The following is a 23,215-nucleotide window of genomic DNA, read 5'->3' as shown; positions in this document are numbered from 1 at the left end:
CCTGGCGACCTCCCAAGCCAGGCTTTTGGACAACTGCCTTCTGTGGGGGCCGTGGTGGGTCCTAACCAACCTCTGAACTGCTCTCTGAGCATCTCAGGAACCTGTCTCTCCTCATCCAGGTCCACCCTCCCCCAAGCAAGGCCCCTTCCGGGACAAGAAGGGCATGGAGAGGCCTTCCTGAGCAAACAACAGCTCAGCAACCTGAGAGGACCAGCCTCCGAGACCCAAAAGTTCCCCCAGTCACTGAGAAAGGGAAGAGGAGAGGGCGAAGGGCAAGCTCAGGTGGGTCTTCCTGAACACTTTCCTCTGGAGATGGAAGGGGCACCACCAAACGGGGCTTTCGGAAGGAAAGGATGGCAGTACGGGCAGAGGTTACTTGTGGACAAATGGGGGGAGGAAGGCTGTCCGGGCAATTTTCAACCTGGGGTCTGAATTGCCACCTCACCTGTTCTCCCCACAGGCTGCTGCAGACCTTAAAAGATAAAGACTGACGTCCCATCTTTGGAGCCTGAGGAGACCTCAGCCTCTTAGCAGGAGGATCTCCTGGCTTGCACCTACCCCTTCCCACTGCCTTGCCCTGGATCTGGGGGCTTGTGTGGCTTTCTAGAAGCATGCACTAGGTTAAAGGGGCTAGATGCCTGTGACCTTGTGGCTGTTCTCCACATAACTATGATGCTTTTCATTGTACCCACCATCCCCATTTTTCAAGCCCATGTGAAAAATGCTGTATTTAAGAAAATATGAATTGGTAAACGAGCTGGCTGCAGAGGGTTTGGGATGGCTAAGTTAGTTAGGCCTGTTGCCTGACTCTGAGAATAAGAGGCCAACTCCTCAGCAAGACAAACTGGGCTGTCTCAGTCCTCAAGGCCCTGGCTCTCACAGGATAGTCTGCCTCTTCAGGGACAGCCCCTCAGAGGGCTGCAGAGGCCCCTCTCAGGAAGCCCAGGCTCCACAGCTTCTGCAGGCTAGGATTCCTCAGGGCCTGGGGTTGCTCCCCAGCCTGGCCAGACCAGTTAGTACTCACCTCCTAGACGGGGCTAGCTGGAACCCACCCAGATGCGGCCCTCTACCTGCTGACACACAGGAGGACTTCTTATCTCCTGCTCTTAACTTGTGGCCATCCATATCCCCACTCATGGGGGCTACAACCTGCTGCACACACTGATCACCTTAGATTTTGCCCCTGCCCACAAAAGCCCAAGAAAGACTTCTCTCCTCAGAGCCGTAAGGCCTGGCCTTACGGAGAGAGAGCAGGAGTTACCGGAAGGGTTTCTGAGCCAAAGATTTATTGTTGCTTTGGGCTGGAAAAGCAGTCCCCAAAGCTTCCCCTACACCCACCTCCACCTCTACCCCCCCAACACACACACAAAATCCCACCTCAGAGACTCAGTTAAGGGAGGTGGAAGCTTGAGCCAGAGTGCACTTGGAAGGGAGAAAAGGTGAGTTTCAGGCAGTGTCCCTAAAGGGTAGGTGGCCAGCTCCAGGAGGTCACAGCTGCAGAACACGAGGCCACGAGGACTCTGAGGGCAGGGCTCCTCTCTCCCCCACACCCCAGCCCAGGGGGCCCTCCTGAGCTGGCAGACATTTGCAGCCAGCAGTCCACATGGCTGCCACGGCCTCAAAGCCTGAACACCTGGGGGCTGACCTCAGCCTGCTGAGGGAAGTGAGCATGGGCAGGGCCACGAGTGGACCCCGCCCCACCCCACCCCACCCCCTGCCTTCTGGATAGTCTCCAGCACCGCCTGCGGGAAGACACAGTGAAGGCACTCCAGGCGGCTGTGGGTGCTCAGGGCCGGACCTGGACAGCAGTGTCAACAGCAGGAAATTGAGGCTGTAGGCTGTTTGGATTAGGCAGCATCTTGGAAGGAGCCTGGGCAAGGGCGGGAAAGGAACCAGTGGTGCAAAAGGGGTTAGGGGCTCGGAGCTGCTGTTTCCCCCACTGACTGTTGGAAAAACCGAGGTTTGCAGAAGAGCAGAAAAGGGGCAGGCAGCACTCACCCTTGGGCGGCATCAGCACATATGTGAACTCGTGGTGCCCCAAGTCAGCAGTGGCATCAGGGGCCTTAGGTGCCCACAGCTGTGGGGAAGGGGGAATGGGCCGGCTGGAGTTCTGGCCATGGGAAGACCCACACCTCCATGCCGGCGCAGAGCCTGGCTGCCCGGAACTGATGCTCTGTACCTGCAGTCACTGAGTACCACAGGTGCATCCAGCTGTGGGCCCACACCTGGAGAGCATATCCCAGACCCATCTTTTACTCCCATCACTGAAGTGGTGAGCTCTGGGGCCCCGGGATTGAGTTCCAATAGGAGGCCCTGGACACCACCCAAACTGTCTATGACTCAGTTCCTCATCTGTGAAATGCCCACCAAACAGTCACAGTATCAAACTAAACATAAAGCATTTAGCACAATGCCTGGCACACATGTTAGGAACCAGCAAATATTGCTTCTTCTTCCTCAACCCATTCTACACAAAGAGTCTCTCCCCAACTAGGGAGAATGCAAACCCTCTCACCCCACCCATGTCAGACCTCAAATCGAGCCCAGTTCCCAGAGGTGGTACAGTGGGCGGGACACTGCAGTTGCCCAAACTGACCCTCAGAGGTGGCCTGGGGTCTGCATACAGGCAGGGAGCTCCACCTTCAGAAATGTGTGGGCTTCGTGCCAGTGCACCAGGAGTGGGAGAAAAGGGCGAGGAGAGGGCGACACACACACAGGCCCGGGGCTAGCCCGCCCTTCAGCCACACCTCAGAAAGGCAGCCCCTGCCCTGCCCCCTGCTATTTCCGTGTGGAAGTGGACATAGCGGCCACCAATGTCCAGGACAACTTCCTGCTGAGCTGACTGTGGGGACTGATCTGCAGTAGGAGCCAGGTGCTGCCCCACACCGCCCTCAGCACCCACTGCTAGGGTCCCTGCCCGGCTCAGCACTGGCTTCCTGGGGCATATGTACAGGAGGTGCTGAGCTAAGCCAGCTGATGCAGAGGCCCAATAGGCCTGTACGCTCACCCCCATCATGTCCCAGGTGGTAATCCATGACGTCCCACACATCCCAGTACAGGGGACATAACAAACACACAAACTGGCTTCCCACAGTGCCCTTGGCAACAGCCTCCCTGGAAGGAGACGGGAACTTTACAAATGACCTTGGTTTCTCTAGAGCAGGCGTCTTCAAACTACAGCCCGCGGGCCACATGCGGCCCGCAGAGGAGTCTGATCCGGCCCGCCAGGTTTTTTGGGCAGTGAGCGCAGCCGAGGTGTTACAGTAGGAATTAGTAGTTCATATAGTCCGGCCCTCCAGCTCTCTGAGGGACCGTGATCTGGCCCCCACTTTAAAAAGTTTGAGGACGCCTGCTAGAGGCTCAAGGTGGGGTGGGAGGAGGGTGAGGAGGGAACAGGGAACCCCAGCCCAGCCTGCCCTGCTCCATGAGTGGGTCCCAGGCCAGAGCCACAGGTGGGCTGTTGAGGCAGTGCTGTGGCCAAGGGGACCGAGTCTGGATCCATCTGCCAGACAGGGAGAGGGCAGTGAGGGGCTGGCTCCTGCACCAGGGATGTCAGGCAGCCGGCGGTCCAGCCTCGCCGTTGTCCAGAATCACAGAACCATCAGTCTTAGCAGAAGGGAGCCTTGAGACAGTTGGCAGGGGTTTCCACAACCAGCCCCGCCTCATCACTTACTCTAGCCTGGGGAGCTCAGCACCCCATGTGAAGTGCCTTCCCAGCCCTACCCCACCTGGACATGCCAGCACTCACCTCTTGCACAACAAACACAGGCTGCAGGGTCGACAGTGAGGTAGGGGCAGCAGCAGGAGTATAACCCATACTGCACACTGTCACCAGGACTAGGGATGAGGCCTGGGCATCAGTGCAGCTCCCTGGGTTTTCAGGAGCCTCTCTATGGGATGGGGGATACTGCTACTGCTATTCTCCAGCCTGGGGCACCTCAGGGCATAGGTCCCCAGGGGAGTGTTCCCAAATCTCGGTCTGGACCCCTCTCCCCAGCTCCTACCCAGGCTGTGGGTCCGGCCAGGCCTGGGCAGGCCAACACTGCAGTGTGCTTCCAAGGCAGGGTATTTATAATGAGGAGGCCCTTGGCACCTGGCTCCAGGCTCACAAGGCTGCATCCAAAGCACTGAGCAGTGTGTTGCCATAGGAACAGATGTCTAAGGAGAAACTGGTTGGTCATGAGTGGGCAATGGGTCTGGGATGACCTGAGTGTCCCATAGGAGGAGCAGCGAGAATGTTTCCAGCCTAACCTTTGTAGTGGCACATGGCTTCTTCTGCCACCAGCTGAATGCAGTTTCCAGATCATCATGGAACTTGTTCAAGAGCAGGACTATGCAGGGGCCAAGGGCAGGGATGGGGAAGGCCAGGAAGATGGGAAGACGAAAGGCTGGGAGGGGCAGCCAGAGGTTTCTCGGGTGAAGTCAGGTATGGACGGGGGGCAAACCAGGCTGACTTCCAGAGGTTCTGCAGCTGTGCTGCCAGGGATGGAAAGTGGACACTGCAGACAGAGCCAGACTGAGCAGCTCCAGGTCATGCGCTCACACTCCTGATTCCCATTCTTGATCTGAGCCCCAGCCAGCGAGGAGGGTGAGTCTAAAGTCTGCTTAAGTATCCCAAAGCGCTCCCTGGTTCAGAACCCCTGATGGCTCCCCAGGGCCCCCTGGATAAAGCCTCTTTGGAGGTGTTTGGGTGACATGTCCCAAACACCTCCCTCCCTCAGTGCAGGTCTCCTTTAGGCTCCTGACCCACCCAGGTTTTGCTCTTCTCTCAGCTCCTCCTTAAAGAACAAGTTTCCTCCCCAGATCTGGGGTGGGGTTGGGGGAGGGTCTGTCCTGTTTCCGTTACTGACCCTCTACAGAGCAAGGGCACATTTTCCCTGCTCAGCTGAGTGACTAGCTCCTGACCTGGGCGGGTGGGCAGTGCAGGTGCCAGTATGCAGCTCCAAGAAGAGCTCTCGGACGCACATGCAGCTGCTTGGAGTCACTCCCCAGCACCGAGCGCAGCTGCCCGCAGAAGACAACTGCATCCTGAAGAGAATGTGAGCCTGGGTCTCCCAGTCTTTGGGGGTCACATGGCTCACCCTTGATCCACACCAGAGCACACAAGAGATCCAGCCCCCAAAGAAAGAAGCACCCCCAGAACATTCCCAGTTTACAAAGCCAGCTCTGAAAACCCCAGGAGAGTTCTCTCTCTGATGAGTTTAAGCCCCTTCCCACCCTCAGCTTTTCTCCCACCTCACTCCCAAGGTAGAAGTTGGGAGGAGCCCATGCACCAGGATTGGAGCAGGACAGACCCAGTGGAGGGATTGGGCCAAATGGTTGAGCAGAAAGAAGGGCTCAAAGTAAGGGGCTAAGTTAGCAGCTCAGCGAGGGCCATCAGTGGGCCAGGCCTTACCTGGGCAGCCATCTGTATTGTATAGCCACTTTAAGTGGTCCACCATAATCTGAGGGGGTCACCACCTCCATCCCCAAAGCCGAAGAGGAAGGCACTGTGGTTGGTCCGTCCTTTCTCCCATTTTTTGGCCACTGTCTTTAGTACCTGGAGAGACAGGGGCAGATCAGCATGGTTCAGTTTAGGACAGGACACCCAGACATCTCCAGCCTACCTCCCTACCCCACCTTGGTCTCTCGATACCCTCTCACCTCCTCTACACTGCCCCCATCCCATATGAGGTGGGAAGTGGGCCAGCACACGGGAGCCATCCAGCCCTTCCCAGAAAAAGGTATGGTGCTGCGGGCAGGCAGAGAGAGGGGCTAGCATCAAGGCCGAGGCAGAGCTGAGCCTTCCAGTCCTGCCCTGCCCCTTGTGTGACCCTGGAGCAGGCACACTCTATCTGGCTGGGGCTGGGTGATTTGTCCATGACTCCTGAATAAGCCCAGGAAGAGATGAATGGGCCAGGTGGGAGCTAGGCCCACTCTAACGTGACACACTAGGTCTGCTCACCGGAAAGAAGTTCACCAAGTTCCAGCTCAGTTTTTGGACCAGGAATGCCACATCTGTGCATGATCTGGGGAAGTTGTGCTGAGGAGGAGCCAAATGTGTTTGGTAGCCAGACGTGCAGGAAAAGGGCTCTGAAGCACAGGAACCAAAGCTTTTGGCAGAGCAGCCCAAGCTGCAGACCCTCATTTCTCCAGGTTAAGCCCCATCTGCCTGAAGGCATAGCAGTTTTCAGCCTACCTCCGAGCACATCTTCCCAAACTCCTGCAGGAAGTAGTTCTAGCCCTGCAGGAACTGCCTCACCAGTGCCTCTCCATTGGGAAGATTCCCATCCTGGCAGTGAGAGAAGAGGGAGTCAGCCGGGGTCACACCAGATGAGGAACAGGCAGTTACTCAGGTCGACACCACCCCTTCGGAGAAGCCATGGCTCTGACCCAGGAAGTGTCTATCTCCTGGCTTCAGGTTCAGCCATTGATCTGAAGGGAGCTTCTGTGCTGGGTTATGCAGATAGCTCGTCACAGTGCTTGAGACCTTCTTCCCCTTGGAGTCCCAGGGCTTGGAATTGCAAGAACTAATAGTGCTGCAACAGAGAGGTTGTGAAGGGCCTGCAGAAAGCCGTAGGCTGAGGGTATGCAGACTGCACTTACAATCTCCACCCAGGTGCCTCTCAAGGGCACAAACTGCCTATGGCAGGCAAACTCCTGGAGCCAGGCATACAGGGCAGGTAGTGGTCCTTTACCTACTCAAGCTGCTGTGCCTATGAGGCAGATGTGGCAGGAGTTATGCCAGGAGTAACAAGAACCCTACCAAGGGCCAAGCATCGGGGGAGCCGTGGGCAGCTGAGACTGTGGAGGCCCTCAGAACCCCACTGTTAGACCTACTGGGTTTCTGGTGTCTCCACATTACTGTCCCTCTGACCTGGGAGCAGGCAAAGATGAACTTAGGGTTCTGTTCCATAAGCTGCACAGCTGTTACCCAGCTCCAGGCACATTTTTGCAGTCTCTTGTAAGAGCCAGGCTAGATGGAGAGGGGGACAGAGGATGGAGGGAGAGGTCCTCAGTTCCACATACCGTGTTTCCCTGAAAACAAAACATCCTCCAAAAATAAGACCTACTTACAGGTTTCCTTCTGAGTGAAATATAAGGCATCCCCCTGAAAAGAAGGCCCCCCTAGGCTCTGTCTCAGAAACTTTGTGAAACCTAAACTGCAAGAAGTTGTGACTTGGGTGAAGAATTCATGGGAGAAAATCACTGACAGTTGCATTGCAAATGCACTGCGAGCAGGCTACCTTGACAAGAAGTACTATTGCTAAACCTGAGAGATTTGGTCCACTGATTCTGAAAGAAATGGAGTCACAAGAAATTCACCAGGAAATTCAGGAATTGGATTGTTATGATGTTGTTCCAGAAGATGATGACATGATTGTCATTGAATAAATGAGTAAATTCTTGATACTGTAGGATTCAGTTTGTCTGGTTTGTGTTGACAACTATCGTACTACCGTACCGTAATAAATTTCCTTTATTTTCATTTAACAATAAATGTGTACCGTATTCTTCTTCATGGAAAAATAAGACATCCCCTGAAAATAAGACCTAGCGCATCTTTGGGAGCAAAAATTAATATAAGACACTGTCTTATTTTCGGGGAAACAGGGTAGATCTCCAGCCTCACCGCAGCCCTGTCCTATTAGGCCCCTGTGTCTCAGTGTCTCGTGGTAACCGCTGCAAGCACCTCTGAGAGAAAGCCGCCCTTGAGATTTTCCTGCTGCCAGACAGTCCAGTTTCTCCCCGAATGAGTCTGGGTTCCCAGAGTCTCGCCCGGAACTGAAGTTCAATGCAGTCGGGAGCTTTTGTCTCCCTCCACAGCCGCACACTCAGCCGCCCGCACTCTCAGCAGTCAGTCCTCTCTGTGCACATGCGCCTCCGGACCCTGACTTCTGCAGCTCCTGAGTCTCTTTCCTGACAGTACAGATTCCTCCTGAATGAGTCTGGCTTCCCAGTGTCTTGCCCAGGACTGGAGTTTAGTGCAGTCAGGAGCTTCCTTCTCCATCTCGCTTTAGAAAGCCAGCAGCACACTCAGCCACCCGTCCTCTCGGCGTATGAGTCTCTGTACCTCAGCCTTTTGCAGCTCCTCTGAGTCTCAATGTGCTTTCCTCTTTCCTTCTAATTGTAGAATTTCCATTCAGCCAGCTTTCCTATGGTTCTGTATAGGGCTCTCTTTCACGGCCCGCGTAGAAAGAGTTCCAATTCAGGGTTCAGGTTCTGGAGAAGGGCCGCACACAAATGAAAAGAGACTTGAAGAAATTCAATTTGGCGATTTGGGGGGCCAGGCGGTAGTCCAACTCTAGTGGGAGAACTACTCCTGCTCTGGCCCTGCCATCCCCTTTTATTGAGGCTTTGGGGAAAACATCTTAAGCAACATAAACAGAAATTTACATGTAGCCCTTAGGCAGGAAATAACAGAAACTTGTAGATTCTGCTTCAGCTAACAAAATCTCAACTAAAGGTTAGAGCAATTAAGGTTGTTGACCAGCCTTCCTGGCTTCCTGTCAACATCTCTTTTTCAGTGAAACTGATTTGGTTTCCAGCATCTCCCCCGTTTTCTTTCCTTAAAAAATTTTTGTAGACTAGAAATAAACAAAAAATGAAACAAGCAATGCTGAGAGTCAAATGAAATCAGTCTGCAGTAAGTTTCTTTCTGGGCCAACAGTTTTTGAATCCCAGATTCAATGTCAAACAGTTTTTTGAGTCCAAATTTTAATGTCCAACAGTTCTGAGTCCATGTCAGCAATGGTGGAAATATAGTTTGGTCCTGGACAACCTGCAGTGACGCACATCTGCTGGCTGTTAGTATGACAAGGCGTCGTCAGCATCTTCCATCTCTGGTCTGTTTTTCCTCTTGTCTTTATGGCTGGAGCATTCCTGTCAATTCTTCTCTGTTGCAGGAATCCACATGGTCTTGGAGTTGTTTTCTGAAAATATACAAACATATCTCGACCAAAATTAATAAAGGAATCTTTTCTATAAATCTTACTTGGGATACTTTTAATTTTTTGCCCAAACAATTTTTCTTTGACTTATTTTGGTACTATGTGTGTTTTTCATGGCTGTCTTACTGTTATCATTACAAATGAAAATTGGTTTTCAAAAGAAGAAAAATTTTTCTAGATGTAATTTACTTACAGGACATTTTTTTTTCTTACATGCTATTTTCCACTATCCCCCTTTTTTCTATTTAATTATTAGGAGGCTTTTGAAAAATTTTTTTATAATGCTGTTTTGATAACTTTTAAATTTTAATTTTTTGTACAAAAACTATGACTGCTTTAGGGTTTATTGTGTGTTAAACAATTTTACCATGAAATGGACTACCAATAGAAATTTTGGTTAATACTTTAGGAACATCCTGTTGTACAATTAAATTTTCTTGAATATTAACTCATTTCATTTAGCCAATTTAAATTAATCTGAAAACTTGACTATTTTACTGTCAAATTTAATACTTTAACAACAATTTTAGTTTACTCTGTAAATATTAATGGAAAGGATTATATGCATCCTTGAGAAAGCCCTGAGCACTCGTAGATTTAGGCTGGATTTAGATGTAGGACAGTCGCCATCAGCCACTTTTCTATTGCTTGGGTCTCAATAAGAGCCGTGCCAATTCTTTTGTTTGTAGCTGGGTCTCAATCTGAGGTGGACCAAATCTGTTTGTTGCCTGGGTCCCAATCTGAGCTGGGTATGGGAAGCGTGAAGCAGCCATGGGGCAGGAGACACCCCTCAAAAGGGCGAGTGTTCAAGCCCCTGCAGCGTTGGGGGGGGGGGGGGTGAGGATCTGTGCCCCGCCTCTGTTGGCCCCCAAGTCCTCTCCTGATGGCCCTCTGCGGCTGTGCCTGTCTTAGGTCGTCCCTCCCTTGAGGAATCTTACCCGTCATTTGCTAACCAGCCATCCTCCGGGGCCAAGCAGGGTGATGTGAGGTTCAGTTCTGTCTCCTTAGTAGCCTATGCCCCTATGGCCTCCATGCCCAGTACCTGCCTTGGGATCCCCTCGCCTGCTGGCGGGGCCCCAGCATTGATCACATATCTTGGGGAACCCAGGTTTCTTCTCCAGGGAGAGCCCAGCTCATGCCATTGTGCGAGAGATGGATCCATGGTACCAGCCACCATGAGGCTTTAACCTCAGCATGAACTGAAAACTCTGGCAACAGCTGTGGGTAATTGGATTGTGACAAAAGGGTCCCTCTTTGCAAATAAGGCAAGAAAGGCCAATATAGAATGCTCAAGTGCCTTCCCAGTGAGGCCCTCCACACAGTGGAAGGGATTAAATCCTTTCATGTCCTTTTAAATTGCTGCCAAACATTTAAAAATTAGATTTTTAATTTTGTTTGGAATAATTGTACAATATGCTGTTGTAAAATATCAAAAATTATAAATGACATTGTAGAATAATACTATGCAAGGATATTCTTTGTTCTAAGCCAATGGCAATTCAAATTCAAACTGGCTGTCAATTTCTTTTTGTATAGACAAGGTCTTAGTTACATTCTCTGCACCTCTCCCAGGAGCAAGTAGTGATATTCCTCTACTTTGGTGCAAGCCAGAAACCTCTCTTTAATTTTATACACAAAGGAGCATTGGTTTGATTTTGTGTCATACAAAAAGGGAAGCTGGGTGGCAACACCTGTGTAATTATACTTCCTTGCCCCACCCATTTTCTTCCTGGATGACCAAGGTGCTTAGTATTATTGGTGACTACATTAGGCAAGGGATCAGCCCACATAAGGACTTTTACCCATGAACGGTCAGGAACGTAAGTTCTAAACACTTCCACATTTGTCCCAGGTAATATTACCGTACAGATGATTACTGCTAACATGGCAAGAAAGAAATTCTCAGGTGTCAGGCGTCTATACGTCTTCTTTACCATGCGCCAAATAAGTTAACCGCTTTCCTTTGCCATTAACAATACATGCCTATAAACCTTCTAAAATATTTATATTTATTAATTTTTATTTGATAAGGCTTTCCATGCAATTTCAAGTTTATTTAATCTGTTTTAAGTCATTTAAGAAGAGAATAAATTTCTTGTATTTCGCTGGGCCCTTGGAGCTTTCCAAGAATCATCTCTGTTAAGGCCTTGAAATTTTAACATGGAAAAAACCATCAAACAAATATCTATATCCATATATGATTTAAATATTATAATACCTTTTATTATTAGCTTAAGATATCAGTTAAATTTAGACTAGTTTTTGCATAGAAAATATTTGGTTGAGATCACAGAATTAATCCTCTTTTTTAATTAGACCAATAATAAGCAACTTATTTTTAATTCCTAATTATTAGAGAAAACACACTTTTTATTTTCTCAAAAACAAGTTATATTTTAGGTATTTTAATTACAACTATATAATTTCTCCCAATTTAATTTGCACTTTGAACTTTTAAAGCTGGCAAATCAAATATATATTGCATGTCCTAGATTAATGACACTTTACATTTCTAAGAAAAATACAAGACATAATCAACTAAGAGCTTCCATTCTGTCCTGTAGATTTTTTATGAGGCAACTTTAAACTTTATTTTTTATTTATATAATTAAGACAACTTCCACAAAAATTTTGCCACAGGAATTTGGAGGAAGTTTGTAGCCATTCAAATGCAAGTTACCACATTCCTTAGCTTACTGGGAGAGTGGTCTTCCTTATAGGATTGCCTGGTCTCTCCCTTCCCCCCACATCAAGCTTACTTTGGGAGAAGTTTCAACAGATCTGGCCACACATTTTTTCATGCTTAATAAAGACAGGTCTTAAATTTTTTCTTTCTTTTTTGCTCTCTGAAGTAATATCTAGCACCCAATTTGGCCAAGATCAACATTTCCCTGAGAATTCTTTTATAATTTTTAAAGAAAACTTTAAGTAATCTCATTGCAGGAGAACAGATAGCTTTGCCCTCTCCTGCCACCTTTAAATTTCTCCGCACCAGAGGCGGTTTCAGCAGTGGAGTCTCATTTGTTATTACAGATTTTAAATTCCAAATACAAACTAAGATTTTAATTTGAACAAGAAACCACATTCTTTAAGTTTACAAACCAAAAATCTATAATAAAGTTTACTTTAAATTTATAACCTAATTCTTCCCCATTAGCCTGGTTAAAAAGGACGTTCCCACCCTACTTACAGTTCGCGACTCTGCAGCTGGCCGTGGGCTTTGAGTGCGGTGAATTTCCCTCACCTTTTTTCGGTGAATTTCCCTCACCTTTTTTCTGGTGAATCTTCCACACCTTTTCTTGGTGTATTTTTCCTCCTTCGCTCTTAGGCGAAAAATACCTTTTCCTCCAGAAGTCCCGCGTTGAAGGCGCCAGATATATGACTCTCTTTCACATCCCACATTGGGCGCCAGATATAGGGCTCTCTTTCACGGCCCGCGTAGAAAGAGTTCCAATTCAGGGTTCAGGTTCTGGAGAAGGGCCGCACATAAATGAAAAGAGACTTGAAGAAATTCAATTTGGCGATTTGGGGGGCCAGGCGGTAGTCCAACTCTAGTGGGAGAACTACTCCTGCTCTGGCCCTGCCATCCCCTTTTATTGAGGCTTTGGGGAAAACATCTTAAGCAACATAAACAGAAATTTACATGTAGCCCTTAGGCAGGAAATAACAGAAACTTGTAGATTCTGCTTCAGCTAACAAAATCTCAACTAAAGGTTAGAGCAATTAAGGTTGTTGACCAGCCTTCCTGGCTTCCTGTCAACATCTCTTTTTCAGTGAAACTGATTTGGTTTCCAGCAGTTCTGGATGGTGTCTGTTTTGTCTTTTAGTTGTAGTTTTGGTATTGTTGTGCGAGGCAGCAGTTTAGGTGTTTACCTATGCTGCCATCTTGGTTTCCAGGGTTCTGTCTCTTAATCCCTGTCTTAAGCAAGTGGAGTCTCTAGAACTAGACCCTAGCTAATCTCCCAAGGGTTCTCAGCAGAGCTTTCCTTCCTCCAACTCTTTGCCTCTGCTGTTCCCCATGCTCAGAACTGTTTCCTTCTTCCCCTTTACATAGATAAACCCTACCAACTCTTGAGCAGGCAAAATACTCTCCCTATTCTGCATTCCCAGAGTCCCAAGTGTTTAACCCAAGAAACCACAAACCTGGAATTCTAGAGAGTGACCAGGTAAGGTGGGGTGTTAAGTACCTTGGCCATGCCCAGCAGCAGTTCTAGATCCATCAGGAGCTTGTGGATATCCTGGTGGAACAAGGCCAGCTCAGCCTGGCTCACCTGGAACATCTTCTCCAGGTCTGGGGCTGCAATCATGGTGCCCTTTCTGGGCCCCAAGAGCCCATTGCAGGCGACTTCTTCATAGAGGGTCAGCCTACAAATATGGGGAGGCAATAGTAGGCCAAGGGACTGGCAGAGACCTCTGGGGGCTTAGGGAAGGAGGATGGCAGATGCATCCAGATGACCCCTCCCCATTTACCTCCAAGATCCCAGAGTATGTCAAGTTCATATAAGAGAGGGTCACAGAAGCACCAGCCTAAACCCATATGGTGATGAGAGCTCTATTATTGTTAGTGAGAACAAGCAACTCATTCTGGAACTGTATGATGCTACTGTTTAGCCTTTTGTTACCAAAACTGTTTTACATAGCACTGCCTTCGTCTCAGACCATCTTTGTGCATCAAAAACATGTTTGGCCTCGCTGATGTGGCTCAGTGGTTGAGTATCGACCCAGGAACTAGGAGGTCAAGGTAGATTCCAGTCAGGGCACAAGGCCGGGGGTTTGGGGCTTGATCCCCAGTAGGAGGTGTGCCATTAATGATTCTCATCATTGATGTTTCTGTTTCTCCATCTCCTTTCCTCTCTCTGAGCAAAGACCCATCAGCCAATACAGAGCAGGCTGTTCTTTAAAGCACCATATTGGGCTCTGACACTGTTCTACTCAGTCTTCAGAGACCACAGATAACTTGTTTGGGGAAGCCCTCCCTATTCCTCCTCCCATCCCTCTCCTAAGTCTGGAACAGAGTTTTCACATTGAGCTCCAAGGGTTTTCTCTCAGAGTCCTCATCAGTTTTGCAATTGTATAAGTATGCAGGTGTCCTCTTCCTGTAGAAGACCACATTACTCATCGTCATAGTCCCAGTGTCTGGAAGAATCACACAGTATTCATTAAATATTATAACATAAAATAATAATTTTTAATGGTCTAATAAATGTTAATGTTATAATATGGAATGAAAAAATTTAGAGTACAAATATCAAGGACATATAACCTAAACTAGTACAAACTACACCTGGAAGAATTCCTGAGATAAACACTGAGATATACACTGATTGGCCAGATTATTATGATCTCTGCATATATATATATATATATATATATATATATATATATATACACACACACACACATACATACATACACACACACACACATACACTGAGTGGCCAGATTATTATGCGTTCAGAGATCATATAATAATAATCTGGCCACTCAGTGTAAATAATGGTCATTTCTAGGTGAGTAGGATAATGGGAGGTATTTACTTCTTTGTACTTTTCTGTATTTACCACAAGGCGGCAAACATTTTTATAGCCAGAAGAAAACAAATCCTGCTTTTAAAAAACAAACACTGAAGATTTGAAAATGGTTGTGTTGGGAGTAGGTATGTTTCCAAGACCATTCTGGGCTTCAGCTACCACTATGTGTCCTCCCCTCCACAACCTTGGTCAACCAGTGCAGGGATTCACTCACCTCCAAGGGTCTCCTTCTCCCAGCCTCTCAATCAGGACATAACTGAGTTTCTCCCCTTCTTTGGTCAAACGTGGTGGGAGTACAGTAAAGGAGACAGGGCCTGAAGTTTTTGGACAGTTCATGTTAAACATAAGCTAAGAAAACTTAAGACCCTCCACTCTGTCTCCAGCGTTGGCTTCTTTTCCAAGGCAAGGCCAAGACTGACAAATCACGGACCCTTGGTAGCAAGCGCCCCATCCTTCATGGCAGCCAGCGGCATGACCACCCTGGTGTGATGGGATGGGTCTTGGGCAGGCATCAAAAGACCTGGGTATGGCTCCCAGTGTCCGCTGTACCCTTGAATAAATATCAGAAGGGAAATTCTATAAAATCACAAACAGGTTTGTCTCATTTCCTGATATGTCCTCATTGCATAGCATAGGGCCTGGCCCAGAGAGGGCACTTAGGAGACATGTGCTGAGCCAATAGAGGGAGGGAGAGAGGGCTTTGCTATACAGGTAGGAGTCCTACATGAGACTGAAAGTCCAATTGGAATAGAAGATGTGCAAACTGAACAAGTGAACTAACCTCTATGTATCTCACCTTAATCTACAAACAGTTATAAAGACCAACCACATAGGATGATAAAGATACCGTTAGATGCATAAGCAAGACACTTAATAGTGGATATATCTGGGGAATTTGGATGGGGTAGAGGGGAAATATTTGAAAGTTTCCCCTCATTCTATTTAAATTAGAGGGAATATGCAAATTGACTGTCATTCATCACAAAGATGGTGGTGGCCACAGCCACGAGATGGAGGCACCCAGTCCTCTTAGCCCTGCCCGAGGCCCCCAGTCCTGGGTGGGGTGGGGGGAGAGGCAGCCACTGAGAGCGGGTAGAATGAGCGGTCTGGCAGAATACTTGCTTCGTAGCCCCAGCAACAAGGCAAGTGTTCCAGCCTAGCCGTGAAGGGTCTCTGAGCAGGCCAGGCCTGGAGCGGCCGGACAGAAAGTTTGCTTCATCATCACTGTTGCAGAGACTCTGACAGCAGGGAGAAGGAAGTCCCACCCCCAGAGAATCAGCCAGAATCAGCTGTTGGTCAGATAGCTCTCAGTGGCCTGACAGCCAGGACTTTCTCATCACCTGCATCTCAGACCATGACAGAAGGGAGGTGGGACTATGTCTAAAAAGCAACTATTGATATAATGTAGCTCTGCAGCCAAAAAAGAAGCCTATGTTATTGACAGAAAATGTCTAAAGACCAACATGTGTCTAGATGTTGAAAGAAGGCGGCGCCTGTAACAGAATGTATCTGAAAAGCTACTATTGGCAAAACGTAGCTCTGAAGCCAAAAAAGCCAGCGTCATCTACAGAAAATGTCTAAAGACCAATGTGTCTTTGAAGTTGAAAAAAGGCAGTGGCAACAACAAAATATGTCTAAAGAACAGTCATCAACAAGTACTACCAGAAACCAAGATGTTGGCATAGGTAAACACCTGAACTACTGCCTCGCACAACAATTTCAAAACTACAACTAAGAGACAAAACAGACATCATCCAGAACCACAGGAAGCCTGGCTGAGTGGAAATTCTACAACTAGTAGGAAAGAGAAAAGTACACTGAGACTCAGAGGAGCTGCAGGAGGCAGAGGCACAGAGACTCGTGCATGGAGAGAAGTGGCAACTGAGTGTGCAGCTGTCTTTCTCAATTGGGAAGAAGAAAAAAGCTCCCGACTACCCGACTGCATTGAACTTCAGTTCTGGGTGAGACTCTGGAGACCCAGACTCATTCAGGGATAAACTGGACTGTCTAGCAGCGGGAAAAACTCAAGGGCGGCTTTCTCTCAGAGGTGCTTGCAGCGGTCACCACGAGACACTGAGACACAAGGGCCTAACAGGACAGGGCTGACAGAAAACCAATGCTGTCTGTTCCACCCTGAGACTCCACCCCATCCAAGCTGAGCACAGAGGCTTTTGCAATTTTGCAAGTCTTGTCTCACAAGGGTGTCTCCAGCACAGAAGTTCTCCCAGCATAGACACAGCTGATCCTCACAGTCAACTGACCTGGAGGTCAATTCCTCCCAGTGATACTAATAACAATCAAGGCTTAACCACAACAAGACTGAGCACACAGCCCACAAAGAAGTGGACCAAGAGTGTCCACCTCTAGTAACTGGGGGAGGTTGAGCCACTGGGCCCTATAGGACACCTAGCACACAAAGCCACTCTATTAACTCAAGGAAGCAGCCAAAATGTGGAGACAAAGAAAAAGATCACAAATAAAAGAAATGGAGGAAAGTAAACAACTGGATGTAGAGTTCAAAACCATGGTTATAAGGTTTTTCAGAATTTCTTAGAAAAGGCCGATAAATTTAGCCAGACCCTCAAGGATACAAAAAAGGACCAACTATAAAGTAAAATAAAAAATGTTATACAGAGATCTATCAGCAGACTAGAGGACCACAAGAATCAAGTCAAAGATTTGGAATACAAAGAAGCAAAATTTACTCAACTGGAAAAGAAAAAAGAAAAAAGAATCCAAAAATATGTGTAAGGAGCCTCTGGGACAACTTCAAGCGTACCAACATCAGAATTATGGGGGTGCCAGAAGAAGAGAGAGAGCAAGATACTGAAAACCTATTTGAAGAAATAATGACCAAAAACTTTCCCTACCTGGTGAAAGAAATAAACTTAAAAGTCCAGGAAGTGCACAGAACCCCAAATAAAAGGAATCTAAAGAGGACCACACCAAGACACATTATAAATAAAGTGCCAAGAGCAAAAGACAAAGAGAGAATATTAAAAGCAGCAAGAGACCCGAAACCGGTTTGGCTCAGTGGATAGAGCATCGGCCTGCGGACTGAAAGGTTCCAGGTTCGATTCCCGTTAGGGGCATGTACCTTGGTTGCGGGCACATCCCCAATAGGGGGTGTGCAAGAGGCAGCTGATTGATGATTCTCTCTCATTGATGTTTCTAACTCTCTATCCCTCTCCCTTCCTCTCTGTAATAAATCAATAAAATTAAAATTTAAAAAAAAAAGCAGCAAAAGAAAAACAGTTACCTACAAGGAAGCACTGATACGACTGTCAGCTGATTTCTCAACTGAAACCATGCAGGCCAGATGGGAGGTATTTAAAGTGATGAACAGCAAGAATCTACAACCAAGATTATTCTACCCAGCAAAGCTATCATTCAGAATTGAAGGTCAGATAAAGAGCTTCACAGATAAGAAAAAGCTAAAGGAGTTCATCACCACCAAACCAATATTATATGAAATGCTGAAATGTATTCTGTAAAAAGAGGAAGAAAAAGAAAAAGGTAAAGATAAAAATTATGAACAACAGATACATATCAACAAGTGAATCTAAAAATCAAGTGAATAAAAAAATCTGATGAACAGAATAAACTGGTGAATATAATAGAATCAGGGGCATAGAAAGAGAGTGGACTCACAATTCTCGGGGGGAAAGGGGTATTGGGGGTGCAGGAAGAGACTGGACAAAAATCATACACCTATGGATGAGGACAGTGGAGTCTAGGGGTAAGGGGAGAGGGTGGGTTGGGAACCAGGTGGAGGGCAGCTATGGGGGAAAATAGAGGAACAATTGTAATAATATAAATAAAGGTTTGTTAAATTAAAAAAAAAACCCACAATAACAAGTACTACCAATACTGGTAGGAACTGCCTTTTCAGCGAAAATGGAGTACATGAGGATGCAATTCTTGAACCTAGTTGTGGTGGAATGTCTGTTAGATTTGAATTTTGCCTATTACTAAATTTCTCTGATAAAAAACCATCCGATGGGAAATTTACTTGATGTTGTAGCAAAGGTAAAGTCTGTTCAAATGATATACATTTTCCAGAATACCCAGCATATTTAAAAAGATTTAAAAACGAAGATTCTGACAGTTAAAATTTTATGGGAAATATTCGTTCCATAAATAGTTCTTTTGCTTTTGCTTCCATGGGTGCAAATATTGCATGCCATCAGGATATGGGCCATAATGTTTTAGAATACACAGAGAATTTTATTACCATACTGGAACTTTACACCCTTTGGTGTTTCTCAGAAGCAGGGGCGGGCAGTTGTGGGAGACCGGGTCAGCAGGGGGCCATCAGGCCATCAAGGGAGCAGTTAGGCATCGATCAGGCTGGCAGGGGAGTGGTTAGGGGGTGATCAGGCTGGCAGGCAGAAGTGGTTAGGGGCGTTTAGGCAGGCAGGTGAGCAATTGGGAGCCAACAGTCCTGGATTGTGAGAGGGATGTCTGACTGCCTGTTTAGGCCCAATCCCTGTGGGACATCCATCCCTCAAGGGGTCCCAGATTGAAGAGGGTATAGGCTGGACTGAGAGACACCCTGCCCACTGCACCCCCTGTCCCCATGCATGAAATTTGTGCCTCTAGTTGTATATATTATATATAATAAAGAAGTATTTAAGAGCTAAAGAGATGTGGTTTCCAAAGCCACTAGTCTGGCACCTAGTTGAGGGTTAATAAATGGAACTGCTTTACTTATTATCATGATTAGTAATCATATTCAGCCTAGAACGATGTGGTCAGCCCAGCCGGTGTGCTTCAGTGGTTGACCATCAATTCTCAGTTAGAGCACATATCCAGGTTATGGGCCAGATTCCCAGGAGGCAACTGATTAATGATTTTCTCTCCTCATTGATATTTCCATCTTTATCCTTCTCCCTTTCTCTCTGAAATCAATAAAAATATATATTAAAAAAAAAAAAAAAAGATGGGCAGTCAGTGGCAGGGTTGGTTTAGCACTAATTATGTTGTGACCCAAACACTGTCCACTTAATTTACTGTATATGAAAGGACCTAATCAAGCACAGAGGCCCAAGCAGCAACCTCCCCAGTCCTGAAATCTTCTGCACTCTTCAGGCAGAGCCACTCAGCCAGCTTTAACTTCTCCAGAGACCAGAACTGAAATGTGGCTATGCAGTCCCTAGGGCAAGGCTCCTTACCTGAACCGTTCCCCATCACGTCACACCAGGCCCTCTCCATCACTTTCCAGTGAAGGTGAACTTCTTGCCCCACCCAGGCCTCCAGGATGGTCAGCTCCACCCAGAACCAGCAGATCCACCATCTGCAAGAGAGCCACTTAGATGGGAGTTCTTGTCCTTTTGAAATAGTACTTTCTTAGATTAAGGGTCAGTAGGGGCTTGAGGTTTTCTCTATGCATTACAAGGTAATCAGATTTGATGGACAAGAAAGGAGTAAGGAGAGGGAAAGAGGCAGAGCCAGGGTCTGATACATCCTTGAGTGCCTTTCCTAAGGGGTGTCCAGGGTCTGGGAGAAAGGGGAAAATGAACTCTTGCATTAAGTCTGAGGGACCAGAGACAGACAATGGAGGTGTGGCCCTTCGAAGTGAGCCAGCCCAGAGGGACGCCCACTGGCAGGGCCGTGCCTCTGGGCGTTACCCACTTGGGTCCAAAGGTGTCCCGGACCTGCACAGGGCGGAAGTCCTGCCGGATTGCCTCCTAGCAGGGAAACCTCTCAGCGTCAGGTAACTGGAGAGCGTGGCCACCGGGCAGCTGTCCCCGAAGAGCCTGGGCAGAGGGGTCAGTGGGCATGCGTTCAGTCATCTTTCCACCTGGCGGGTGGAATGCGGGTCCTTCGATCCACCTTGGAGATGGCTGCCCCACAGCACAGCCTCCCCGTTCCCTCCTCCCGGCCATGCTGGCCGTAGGGGGCGGGCACTTTCTCTCAGACCCGGTGGCTGTAGCTTGGGTTTAACCACAGAAAGGAAGGCAGAGGCCGGTGAACTAGGCCAGCTGGTGTCCTGAGAGGGGCCACACCTGCCAGAGGTTACAATTGTGGGTAGAGTGGTGACACGAATTTCTCCGCCCGCTCCAGCCTAGTGCCCAGTGCTTCAGGGTTGGCGCTGCGTCAACGCCGCCCTCCCACTCTTCTCGGACAATTTCGGTGCTTCTGCGCGGCGGAACCTGCGCGTGGACCGCTGCAGGCTGCTTTTTACAACATCCAGGCTCTCTGGAAAGCCCAGCTGCTCGGAACTTTGAGTGGGACACTGAAAGAAGAGCTTCTGGACTGGTGGGCCACTTGGCAAATCACTAAATAAAATGGGAAGTCTGGCCTTTGGCTTGGTGGATGGAACGTCGGCCTGGAGATTGGAGGGTCCAGGGTTCGATTCCGGTCAGGGGCATGTGCTTTGGTTTCAGGCACATCCCCAGTGTGGGATGTGCAGGAGGCGGCTAATCAGTGTTTCTCTCTCATCTATGTTTTGAGTCTCTATCCCTCTCCCTTCCTCTCTGTAGAGCACAAGTGTCAAACACAAGGCCCGCGGGCCAAATCCGTCCCGCCAGGCCTTCCCGCCAGGCCTTGCAATGTGGCCCGCACCGCGCTGTCATCACTGCACTCCGCTGCGTTTCCATCACAATGACAGTTTATGACTGTTCAGTAAACCATTCGGCCCGCGATTTAGGCTGGATTTTAGATTTTGGCCCCTTCTCTGATTGAGTTCGACACCCCTACTGTAGAGGGTCAGTGAAATATATTGAAAAAAAAAAAAAAAAAAAAAAAAAAGGGGGGGGGGAGGGGGGGGAGGTTGTCTAACACATAGATTCTCCAAAAACTCTGGGACATAGATAGGGGGACCATTAGACACAACAGATCACTTGGCATCAGCACCAACAGGTGGGAACCCTCTGCCCTCCAGTGCCAGCCTGGCCTCTGGCTCCCTAGGGTCGCCATGTATGGACATGGTGTTGAGGGCTTTGCATCCCAGTAACCTCAGCTTCCTCTATTACCTTATTGTATGTAGATGGCTGTTGGTCATCACCAGAAACTCTGGAAAAGTTTTGATTTGAGATAATATGTTAGTCATAGCACTCAAGATCCTAATAGAATACTGCATTTCACCACACAGGACTGAAGAGTTAAGAGAAGCCATAATGCCAGACACCTAATTTCATTTTCACATTACCCTAGTAGTCCACTGGCAGCTTTTTTTTTTTTTCTCCTAAGATGGCCAAGGGAGTTCTTGTCTATAATAGCATTAAAAAAAATATATACACAGCATTAGCCCTGATATTTTAATGGAAATACTGACCAAGTCAAATTTACATTTCAAATGCAAACTACACAGAAGGGTGACTGAGTACATAATACCAAGCATAATCCTATATAATAAAAGGCCAATATGCAAATCCACAGAATGATGTAATGACCAGTTGCTATGACATGCACTGACCACCAGGGGGCAGATGCTCAATGTGGGAGCTGCCCCCTGGTGGTCAGTGGGCTCCTACAGGGAGAGCACTGCTCAGTCAAAAGCCAAGCCTGGCTCACTGCTGGTGAGTGTGGTGGCGGGAGCCCTCTTGACCTCCACAGCAGGTGGCGGTAAGGAGAGAGGGGTCCGGGACTGCAAGAGCCCCAGGCCGCAAGAGCGATGTCTGACTGCCAGTTTAGCCCTGATCCCTGAAGGTGGGGCGGGGTGAAGGAGATCAGGCCTAAGCCAGTAGGTGGGCATCCCCTGAAGGCTCCTGGACTGCAAGAGGATGCAGGCTGGGCTGAGACCCCACCCCCCACCCCAGGCCTCTAGTTTAGTTTAAAATAAAGATAACTTGCCAGCTATAATACAGGCTGGGTTTAGAGCTTGTAGCTCTGATGTCATTAGACAGGAGGGACAAAAATGCTGATTGTGAGAACCAGGTAGTGAAACTCCCCCTTCTTTTTTGGTTACACTGCTAGGTTGAAGGTTTTCTCCTGAACTGGCTCTGAAACCTTATTCCCAACCAGCAAGCAAGTGCTCTGGACATAATCCTGTGCAGGCACAACAGCTGGGCCCCGTCTATTTCTCCCATAATTCCAATCAACATGATCTTTTTTGAGTGAGCAGAGGGGGATAGGTGAGTTAATTGCTGGGAAAACCTAAAGATTTCCCATCCCCAATCAGTACTTATTATTCCATTTCCAAGTCAGATAATGCCTCAGCTTCATCCTACAATCTCCTCCCACAAGGCTCTTTGTTACCATACATTTCTGGGTCCCACCTCTTGTGTGTCTCCCCCCTCAACACTACACACACAACAAACAAACAAAAAATCAGAGAAGTCTACCATGTATTTTGAAAGTCCAGAGGCCAAAAGTTTGTGGGATTTGGAAGTGTGTTGGGAGGGGTGGGGATGGCGAATTTTATTAAAAAAACAACACACAAACAAACAAACAAAAAAATCACTGTTGGTTACTTTGCAACTATGATTAGGGTAAATAGTTGCTGGAGGAAAATCCACCAGAAATCCAGGCTGACCACATAAAAATCCTTATCAGCCAGGATCAAATGTCTGCCAATTTAAATTATATATATTCCATTTTCAGTTAGTAATGAAATGTATCAAATCTCCCTCCCAATCCCACTTATACCACATGCCTTATACACACTTCTTTCAAATACTGATTTGGTATTTAAGTTACTCACTCCCATTTCTACTAAGGATAAGAAAAAATATAGAGAATTATAAATTATTTAGCTAGACAACTCATTCATATATCACACATATCTAAACAGTTGGATATGGGAGGGAG

The 23,215-nt window shown here is 47.7% G+C and overlaps 2 protein-coding genes across 7 annotated transcripts in view; one reads left to right on the top strand and one right to left on the bottom strand.

The window, feature by feature from the left end:
* Nucleotides 1-1,328, top strand: part of NEIL1 (nei like DNA glycosylase 1) — an 8,416-nt gene extending 7,088 nt beyond the window's left edge. For 5 of the 6 annotated variants that reach the window (XR_004990931.2, XM_036455226.2, XM_045586643.1 and 2 more), the window contains 2 exons: nt 120-282; nt 461-1,328. Coding sequence is in view for 5 of the 6 variants with exons in the window: in XM_036455226.2 (XP_036311119.1) it covers nt 120-282; nt 461-484 (187 nt within the window). In the remaining variant the exon portion in view is untranslated. Of the gene's footprint in view, nt 1-119 lie in introns of all 6 variants that reach the window. The other variant, XM_036455210.2, reaches the window with a different exon arrangement.
* A 61-nt stretch (nt 1,329-1,389) lies between these two features.
* Nucleotides 1,390-23,114, bottom strand: MAN2C1 (mannosidase alpha class 2C member 1). The gene is given in 42 exon segments (XM_045586618.1): nt 1,390-1,452; nt 1,455-1,478; nt 1,712-1,750; nt 1,753-1,789; nt 1,792-1,853; nt 1,856-1,870; nt 1,999-2,179; nt 2,532-2,613; nt 2,615-2,674; nt 2,784-2,835; nt 2,838-2,881; nt 2,883-2,943; nt 3,020-3,114; nt 3,729-3,837; nt 4,005-4,037; nt 4,040-4,102; nt 4,105-4,158; nt 4,252-4,305; nt 4,308-4,331; nt 4,435-4,503; nt 4,506-4,538; nt 4,541-4,571; nt 4,914-4,971; nt 4,973-5,021; nt 5,396-5,455; nt 5,458-5,539; nt 5,636-5,731; nt 5,945-5,990; nt 5,992-6,056; nt 6,179-6,271; nt 6,586-6,665; nt 6,668-6,695; nt 13,118-13,295; nt 14,676-14,745; nt 14,885-14,892; nt 19,642-19,681; nt 19,684-19,757; nt 20,096-20,171; nt 20,174-20,220; nt 20,484-20,535; nt 20,538-20,730; nt 23,109-23,114. Coding segments are annotated over 42 exon segments (2,685 nt in total). The 3' UTR covers nt 1,390.
* Nucleotides 23,115-23,215: the final 101 nt, after the last annotated feature.

The sequence above is a fragment of the Pipistrellus kuhlii genome, unplaced genomic scaffold (genome assembly GCF_014108245.1).
Source record: "Pipistrellus kuhlii isolate mPipKuh1 unplaced genomic scaffold, mPipKuh1.p scaffold_m20_p_1, whole genome shotgun sequence".
Lineage (NCBI taxonomy): Eukaryota > Metazoa > Chordata > Mammalia > Chiroptera > Vespertilionidae > Pipistrellus > Pipistrellus kuhlii.
This window is presented reverse-complemented; position numbering and strand designations above follow the sequence as displayed.